This window comes from Amblyomma mixtum, chromosome 5 (genome assembly GCF_055824585.1).
Source record: "Amblyomma mixtum isolate Tamu chromosome 5, ASM5582458v1, whole genome shotgun sequence".
In the NCBI taxonomy this organism is placed as follows: Eukaryota; Metazoa; Arthropoda; class Arachnida; order Ixodida; family Ixodidae; genus Amblyomma; species Amblyomma mixtum.
The window spans coordinates 128,117,044-128,126,903 of record NC_143016.1 but is presented as its reverse complement, the minus strand read 5'-3'; the positions used below and the strand labels follow the sequence as shown (position 1 = coordinate 128,126,903).

The window sequence follows — 9,860 nt, the reverse complement described above, 5'->3', positions numbered from 1 at the left end:
CGTATGACCTGGGTGGAATATGATGCTAATGTCAAGAAATCTAAGCTTGTCATTAGAAGGCAGTTCGTAACTTAGAACAAGCGGTTTAAAACTTTGAGCATAGTTAGTATGTTAAAACCCTTGGATTCAAAGGAATCATGGTCACTGTCAATAAAAATCAGGAAATTGTCGACGTATCTAAAAACTTTGGCAACCTGCATATTGTCTAATCTGTCCATAACGGCTTTGTCAAGTTTTGGTAAAACGAGGTCACTTAAGATCGGGGCAATACAGGAGCCGCTAAAAATCCCTTCTTTTTGAAGGTGTGGCTTATCATTGCACAAGTTAAATGTGGACCTCAAATAAAAGGATAAAGGTTCTAAAAAACAGCCAGCGTTATGCTAGAAACTGCTAGATGTATGAACCAACAAGCCCGAATTTCAACGTTGATAAAAAATGTGTTAATAATGAATTAATTCAAATATGTTTCAGGCACGTTGTTTTCATATGCAGCATGCCATTTGCAAAGGCTGCAGCACAGCATACTGATTTTGCATGGTCGCTCTGGCACTTCCACTTGAAGCACGATAGTGTTTGTGCGATAGGAACACCTGAATGGAGCAAACTGAGCAGTTACGAAGACGTTGAAGTGGTATAAAGGCGGCTAAGTAGCCGCAATAGGGCTAAGCACCCTCGAGTTGGCGCTGCCCGTTAGACCGGGCGCAGCACTCTTTCTCGCTGGGCCGCTGCAGTCAAGGTGATTCACTTCCTCAGGCATCAACCGGCTCCCGTTGCATCTCTGCGAAGGACATTCGTAGCCGTGCCTCGAATCAGTAGGCCAAACTGAGCCTCTGAAGAAACCTGTTTACGGTTTGCATTCGAATATGGAATATGTTTCCGCTGAACGCAACCAGCAGAGTGGCGCATAATGGATTGTATATAGTTCATGTACATAGAACATTACATGACTGTAATAAATACCATGTTGAAGAAACAAAAAAACAGAGTGGCGCAGTGGAAGCGTGCTAGGCCCATAACCCAGAGGTCCGTGGATCGAAACCACGCTCTGCTATCGTTTTGGTCCTATTTTTTTCTCTTTTTAACAGGAAGGTGGAATCTGTGCCACATTTTTTTCCGGCACCGAAGGAGAGTAGCCTGGTACCTATTTCTAAACGCATTCTGCGAGGTCTCAGAAATGGACACACTGTTGGGTACAGCTGGGCGCTTCGATATAAGTACGTGCTACGGCGGTTTTCTTCATATAAAAAACAGCGCTGTGTTGGCGTGTGAAAACATACTATCGAACTCATTTTGCATGCGGTAAATGCGGCGGCAAATGAATTATTCGGTGGCAGCACCCGTTCCTTCTTTTTTTTTCTTGATTGCGTCTGTTTAAAATGGTAGCTTTAAAGTTTTACATTCAAATGTTACTGGTTACCATGTTTCCATTCATAAAAGAAGACAATCAAGGGGTCTTAATTTGAAGAATAGTTCGCTGTCAAATTTTGCGTTAATACCGAATGACGATGTTACTCCGTGGTGCTGACACTGATGCAGATGGCCTTGTCACAATAACGAAGTTCATATGTGCAAATCAGACACGGTTCGGGCGGAAACAAGGTGACCCTGAGTAAATCACCATCCAATAAAAACACTGACAAATAAGCACAGCATCAACCAGACCCACACTGAAATTGTTTCTATATTTGTCCTCGTGTTCGCGCTGCCGGCAGACCATCTCAACAGCTGAAAATAAGACTTCTGTGCCTCGAACAGTAGTCTTATAAAGCTAGAAATATATTATGTTCACAGCAGAGGTCTACATAGTCTTGTGACAGCAACTGGCGTCTAGTGATCGAAAATTGGGTATCCGTACCCATTGTATTCTACACTGTGCATCCTGGAGCTTATGGTCCCCCAAGCGACATATGGGCTGTAGGGATGCTCTATTATAGAGCTCAATAATTAATTTAGCACCCTTAGGTTCTTCACCGTGCGCTGACATCGCACAGCACACAACCGTTTGTGTATTTTCACTTCATCCATGTCGCCATGTGTACGGCAAATCCACAGCCGCCGCGACGAGCATGGGCGATGGATCGCCCTAGCGAATAGGTGTTGTACTGGTCAGAACGGGCTGTGCCCTCAAAGCTTCTGCTGTGTTAACGCTGCGTAGAGAGGACAAAAAGAAGAAAATATGTTCAGGCACCGCCTCACAGGTGGACTCAAACGCGGCACTAAGTTGGAGGCAGACTGGGGCAATGCAGGTTAGAAAAAAACTACCCAGGGCACTTAAGTCTCCTTACGTGCTATGTGATTATCGATCACTGTTTGAATATTAAGGTCGACTTCGTCAGTTAAAGCAGAATATTTGTTCTGCGGCGATATCCCGCATTTATGTACTTTGCCTCTTACAGCTAACTCGTTAGTCGGCTTCTGCTTCACCAGTTGCTAGCGTTCCCTCTTCAAGTCTAAGCTAATTCGAGACCTTATCATTTTGTGGTCTCTACAACGCACCTTCTCCGAGGGCCCCCACATCCTGCTCGATGCTAGGGTGAGCGTATAGTATGAAGTCTATTTCGTTTTTAGCTTCACCATTGGGGCTCTTCCATGTCCACTCCCTGCTCTCTCGTTTCCGGAAGAAGGTACTCAAGATCCGTAAAATATTTCACTGTAAAATATTTCACTGTGAGAACTCTCCTAATAACTCTCCCCTGCAATTCCTGAAGCCTATGCCACAGACGCCTATCACCTGGTCTCCGGCCTGCTTCTTGCCAAGCTTTGCATTGAAGACGATTCTACGTCTTAACAGAAGCTTTGAACGATCTGGTCATCATGTCTGGACGTAGGTGCGTAGGCCAGCTCCACCTTCAGCTTGCACATCTCATTATGCCGAATCACGATAGCTGCTACCATCTCGCTAATACTACAGAACTCCTCTATTTCGCCGGTTATATGCTTATTGACGAGGAATCCCACACCTAGTTCTCATCTGTCCGCTGTTCCACGATAGCACAGTACGTGCCCGCCCCTTAGTACTGTATACGCCTCATCTGTGCTCCTAACCACCCTGAGCCTTATGACATCCCATTTAATACCGGCTAGTTCCTCGAACAGCCCTCCAAAGGCTAGACTCATAAGGTTCTGGCATTGAACGATTCCAGGTTCAGTTTCCAATAATGGCCTGAAAGCACGAGCTGATGGGCGAGTTGGTTGTACATGATATGATTGAAACAGCGCAAGGCCGAAGGCCAAAAAAAGAGAGCAGAGGAAAGGAGGAAAAGGACAACACAGCGCTGAACTAGCAACTGACATTTATTTGGCACGCTGCGCGTATAAATATATTCAGGCACCAAAATAGAAAACAACGCATAGAGCAATTCATGCACCAGGATCCCTGCAAGGAAACACAAACAAGACCAGCTTTGCCGGGAAATTATCGAGGCTTCGAATATCAAGAAGTATGGTGATACATGTGTAAGTGCTGCATCAGTGTCTTTATCACAAAAAGAACTTCGCTTCCTGAATCGCACTTCTTAGTTTGTGTTTCCTTGCAGGGATCCTGGTGCATGAATTGCTCTATGCGTTGTTTTCTATTTTGGTGCCTGAATGTATTTATACGCGCAGCGTGCCCAATAAATGTCAGTTGCTAGTTCAGCGCTGTGTTGTCCTTTTCCTCCTTTCCTCAATATGGGTTTCGTAAAAATAGATCGACTGAGTTAGCTCTCCTTGCTCAGAAAAAATTCATACTAAAACATTTTGAATCCAAAAACATGGTACTTGGTTTATTTTTAGATTTTTCAAAGGCGTTTGACCTTGTTAATCACTCTGTGCTGCTTAAAAAATTAGACCACTACGGTATTAGAGGCATAGCCCATATGCTGATTTCCTCATACTTGCGACATAGATCTCAGTTTGTTAGTATTGCCGGTGAATGCTCCCAGTTGAAAGCGGTAGCTTCTGGCGTTCCGCAAGGGAGCATTTTGGGTCCGTTTCTTTTTGTTCTTTATATTAATGATATTGTTCGCATCGATAGCACTGCTAAGTACATAATTTATGCAGATGACACTAGTCTGTTTTTTTCGGGTACTTCAACGGCTGATCTCGCAAATCGAGCTAATAAAACCTTAAAAGAAATAAATACTTGGACTGCTGATAATCACTTAAGAATTAAAGTTAGTAAAACTGCAGCCGTCATGTTCCACCCACGTCACAAACACTTTGAACTTCCTCTAATTGAATTAAACAATACCAGAATAGAATTTGTGCAGTCTTTGAAAACTCTGGGCGTTTACTTTGCAGCAGATATGTCGTGGAATGACCATATTAATTACGTCGTTCAGAAACTTTCCAGAACAGTTGGTATCATGCGCCGCCATTGCTTTAATTTTCCTACGTCAGTCAACATGTTACTTTCTCACTCTTTGTTCTCTTCCATAGCCAGCTACGGATGTATGGTGTGGGCAACAACAACAGCTGAAAATATTAACAAACTCACTGTCTTACAAAAACGTATTATACGCATTGCATGTAAAGTGCCGTATTTCTTCCACACTGCGAGCCTTTTCCACCGACACAACGTTATTCCAATGAAATCCATGTATAACTATAGGCTGTGCTATAAATATAAACTCGCCATAATGAAAAATGATGACTTCTTACTTACACTTGCTAGGTTAGAGCAAAGCAGAACTGTGTATGATACCCGCGCAGCAGAGCCTTGGAATGTTAAGAAATGCCGTACAAACTATGGCAAACAAATGTTGCAGCATACCTTACCGACACTTCTGAACCAGTTGTACTGCCACAAGAATCTTGATGTCTCCAATATTTCTCTGAAAGAATTGCCCCAAATATTCGTGTAGTTCTTTTTTTTTTCTTGCTATTACCATTTTGAGTGCACCTGTCAGTTCTGCTGTCCTTTATTTTCTCCTCCCTGTGTTTGCCTTTATAGTCTCTTTGACCTAATATAGTTCTTTTTTCTTTTATAAGCAGAATGTACTGCTTACTGAACGTACATGTGTCATTCTATGTACAGAACATACGAGTTTTTTCTTACTATTTCTTTGATGTCCTATTCCGCCGCCGTCAATGCTGCACTGTAAGAGGAAGCCAGGACCTCTCAAGCTGTCTATACAGCTTTTTCCCTGGCTGTCCTCGCAACACCTAGTTGCGGAAATAAACCTTCAAACCTTCAAACCTCTGCTCTCTTTTTTTGGCCTTCGGCCTTGCGCTGTTTCAATCATATTATTTAATAATGGCCTGTTCGCAGCCACAGATTATTCCCTCCCTCCTCTGCTTAACAGGTGGGACCGGCGCCTTGATCACTTGCCCCACTGCCACTGGGAACTGAGGGGCCTGGATTGATTGATTTTTGCATAGAACATTGTGGCCAAGTGCTAGACGAGGTGGCCAAATACTGCTCTTGTGATGGAGTGCGTTGTAGGTTCTGATCACCGAGATCAGGCCATACTAGGCCTGGTATGCAATTCCAACGACACGCGGAGTTTTTTTCAGGCGGAAAAATTATGCGGCACAGAGATTCGAACCCCGGCCCACTCGCACGCGAGGTGGATGCTCTACCTTTATGCTATCGCTGCCTTTCGGTTCGCAGTAGAAGTAGGCGAAGGAATGGTTAGGGAGGATACTGGCAAGCTATCTCAGGACACGAACGATCTGATTAAGAAACGCCAAAGCATGAAAGCCTCTAACCCTATGATAGAATAGAGCTGAGAGAGCGATCGAAGTTAATAAATGAGCGCGAGGTAGCAAGCATAAAGAAGTTTATTATGGAGAGAATCGAGCATGCTCTACAAAAACAAAAACAAAAAACCCGCCGCGGTGGCTCCGTTGTATGGCGCTCGTCTACCCAGCCGGAGTACCCGGGTTCGAACCCGACCGCGGCGGCCGCGTTTCGATGGAGGCGAAACGCAAGAGGTGCCCGTGTGCTGTGCGATGTCAGTGCACGTGGGGTGCCTCCACTACGGCACCCCTTTCTCTCTTTCTCCGTTCACTCCTACCTCCCTCCCTTCCCTTACGGTTCTGTTCAGGTGTCCACCGAGATATGTGATTAAGATACTACGCCATTTCTTTTCCTCAAAAACGAATTTACCAATTTTTATCTAAAAAAAGTGGTAGCCTGAAGAGGCTGAAGAGGAAACTAGGCCTAAGTAAAAACCAGATGCATGAGTTTGTAAACAACAAGGGTAACATCAATAGCAATATGGATAAGATCGTTAATTTCGCGGAAGAGTTCTACACAAATTGGCACAGTAGCCAATGTCATCAAAAAAGTTAATCATAGAGGCAGTAGAGCACAGCAATGGGTCATCCCGCCAGTAACGAAAGAGGAAGTAAAGAAAGCCTTAAGAACAATGCAAATGCTGACAGCAGCTGATGAGGACCAGATAACAGCAATTATGTTCGAGGATAGAGGGGAGGTTGTACTACAGAAAGAAGTCACTGTGCATACGCAATGCATGAAAATTGCCAAAAACTTGTAAGGACGCTAACATTGCCTTAATTCTTTTCGAAGGAGATGTCAAGGACTTGAAAACTTACAGACCGATCAGCTTACTGTCCGTTGTCTATAAGGTGTTTACTACACAACCGCTCTAGCGAATCGTTCGCTCAACCGAATCACCAGGCAGGCTTTCGTAAAAGGCACTCGACAGTAGGCCATATTTACGCTATCTGTCAGGTGTTAGAGAAATAGGCAGAACATATCAAAACCCCAGTGTATAGCGTTCATTGGTTACCAGAAAGCATTTGACTCAGTGGAAACCTCAGCAGTCATGCCGTCATTGCGGAATAGGGAGGGGGGGACAAAAGTGTCATGTGAATATACTGGAAGATATCTATAACCACTGCGTAGGTTCCATAATCCTCTTGAAAATAAGCAATAAAATTTAAATAAGGAAGGTTGTCGGGCAGAGAGACACGATATCGCCAATGCTATTCACCGCTTGTTTACAGGAGGTGTTCCGAGGCCTGGATTGGGAACAGTTGGGAATAAGAGTTAATGGAGAATACATGAGTAATCAGCGGTTCGCTGACGACATTGCCTTACAAAGTAACTAAGGAAATGAACTGCAAAGATGATCAATGAGTTAGGCAGAGATGAACGAAATGGTCTAAAATTAACATGCCGGAAACCGAAGTGATGTGAACAGCGTCGCAAGGGAACAGCAGTTCACAATTGGCAGCGAGGTTCTGGAAGTGGGCAGGTAGTGGCCGTTGATACAGATCATGAGAGGGAAATAACTATAAGAATAAGAATTGGGGGGCACGCATATGGCATGTTTTCTCAGATAATGAACGGCAGTTTACCAATATTGGTCAGGAGGAAAATATACAAAAGCTGTATCTTACTGATGCTCTGCTGTGGGGCAGAAACGTGGAGGCTATCGAAAAGGGTTCAGTTTAAGTTAAAGACAACGCAGCCAGCTATGAAAAGAAAAATGATAGGTGTAACGCGTGCAGAGTGGATGAGGGAACAAAAGCGGGTTAATGACATGCTAGTAGAAATCAAGAGGTAGAAATGGGCCTGGGTAGGGCAAGTAATACGAAGGCAAGACAACCGCTGGTCCTTAAGGGTAACGGTGTGGATTCCAAGAGAAGGTAAGCGTAGCGGTGGACGAGAGAAAGTTAGGCGGGCAGGCGATATTAAGAAGTTTGCGGCGATACGGTGACCGCTGCTGGCAAAGGACGCGGTTAGTTGCACAGATATGGGTGAGGCCTTTGCTCTGCAGTGGGTGTAGTCAGGCTGATGATGATGACGATGAAGTGCTGCGAATGTGAAAGCATTGTGCACTATTGCTGTTTACATCGGTGCGTTTGTGGTTGATAATGTCGGAGGTATTCTGTGCGCTTGTGTAACTTAGTTCGAGTTGGCCAGTAAACTAGGCAGCATGTTTAGCTCCATATATGCAGAATTGTATATTCTCTACTTAAGATTTGTAAACTGCGGCGAGTCCTGATACTAATGAGAGTGCAGTGGCACCGTGGTTCAGAGATGTGCGACTGCACTGGCAGGTGGATGTTCCTGCCACAGCGACCCGTAGGGATTGAGCGATCCATCTTGCTCTCCCCGTCCGACTTTTCGCGGAGCTGTCAAGTCGCCGCCCCCCCCCCCCCCCCCCCACCCCTTCTCGAAATTACCAGAGCTGACTCCCATTGGTTGCAGCATGTTCGGCGCTCCTGCTAACTGACGCGAGTTACTGTGTGGACAGAAAGTGTGGCCACACTCTGTCTGTGCCACGCCTGGAGCAAGTAATGCTTTCACTATAATGAATATGAACATTTATTTTTTACGAAGGCGTTTATTCACACTCAGTCGAGAGATAAGTTCGTTGATGAACAAGCGCGCGTAATAGCGGCGGACGGATCGTCGTATCGGTCTTCAAGGCCGCTGTAATGCGCGTGCTCTTTGAAAGCTCTGGGTCGCTGCCGACTCTGTCGCTTCCGCCGGCAACGTCTCCGTTGTCACTTCTTTGGTCGCCTCTGATGTGTCTGGTTCTGTCGGTGACGTGTCCTTGGTCGATTCGGCAGTCGAGTCTGTGGCCGCTTCAGCAGTCGACTCTGTGCCTGGTTCAGTTGAAAAGGTGTCCATGGTCGCATTCGTGTCAGGCGTGCCTATTGGGCCTTCCGCTGTCGGCAGTGCTGTTTCTGATTCTCTGTCTGGTGAGTGCGTGGTTAGGTCTGCTGTCGACTCTGCTATTTCTGTTTCCATCGCTGACGAGTTCGTGAAAGGTGCTTCTGTTGGCAGGTCCGTTGTGGATGATTCTATGCTTGATGCCGCTGGCGAATCGGCGGTCGGTTCTTCCGAATCAGAAACGTTCGTGGGCTCTTCCTCACTCCATGCTGTCATCATCGAGGAGTTTGTGGTCGGTGCTTCTACTGGTGGCTCCGTAGTGAATGATTCCATGCTGGATGTTCCTGATGAATCGCTGGTCAGTTCTTCCGAATCAGACGCGCCCGTGACTTCTGCTCCCGCCGATGATGAACTAGCAGTTTCTCTCATCGTAGGCTCAATGGATATTCCGGAATCAGACGCATCCGTGGTTTCTAGTTCCGTCGGTGGTGAACTAGCAGGCTCCTCCATAGTAGAGATGTCCCTTTCCGTTTCCGGCGTGATGACGGGCGTTGGTTTGAGCGTCGGCACAGAGATAGGTGTTCTGCTGACCACCTCCGGCATGACCATTCCGGAGAAATTTTCAGACAATTTTTCTGTGACCACGGGGTTATCCAGGTACCAGCGGCTTACTTGTATCAGAAGCATAAGCATACTCAAGGCTAGCACCGAGAGGACTCCCACCGCTGCCAACTTGGCCGCCAGGTTGAGCTCTTTGTCCTCCTTTATCTCGCCAGGCGACTCCAACTGCAGCGATGTGTAGCCGCCTTGTTTCTCGGTCTGCACAGGAAGCACATCTTGCATTCATTGAGAAGGTAAGCAGTTTGGTTAGACATCTACGAAGTGTCACAACTCCAAAGTTAAGTATCTACCATGGTGATATGAACAACATTGCGGCATAAAGAAGGGACTACAAGATATTAAAGACCCCTTGGATGGGTACTTTTAATCTGAATTGCAACACAGCCTTCAGCGTCTTGAGCAGTTCATCGCCAAGGAAAAATTTTAATTTGTAAAACCATATACGGCTGCATATTCGGGACCTCTCCCTCAAATCAATTTTGTTCGCGTATTAAGCTGCATTGCAAGCAAATTACTGCACACAGTTAATTAGAAACCTCACCCTGCTGCGGCCACCGGTAGTCCAGTCGTAACTGGCAGACCCAGAGCTGCGTCTTGAGGACGAGGATGACGGGTAGGAGACGCCTGGCGTGGCAGAGAACGCACTTTCGTTGGTCAAGGGCTCCAT

At 45.9% G+C, this 9,860-nt stretch overlaps 1 protein-coding gene across 1 annotated transcript; it reads right to left on the bottom strand.

Annotated features, from left to right (window-relative positions):
- Positions 1-8,380: 8,380 nt before the first annotated feature.
- Positions 8,381-9,860, bottom strand: LOC149343676 (uncharacterized). The gene is made up of 2 exons (XM_089547044.1): positions 9,735-9,860; positions 8,381-9,391 (listed from the first exon to the last, which is right to left on the bottom strand). Exons 1-2 carry the CDS (start codon positions 9,858-9,860, stop codon positions 8,381-8,383), a joined length of 1,137 nt encoding a protein of 378 aa, XP_089403170.1.

Coding starts and splice junctions, on each gene's coding strand:
- LOC149343676 (XM_089547044.1), bottom strand. CDS start 9,860: ATGGAGCCCTTGACCAACGAAAGTGCGTTCTCTGCCACGCCAGGCGTC. Junction 9,392..9,734: donor CTACCGGTGGCCGCAGCAGG/GTGAGGTTTCTA, acceptor CTTCCTGTGCAG/ACCGAGAAACAAGGCGGCTA.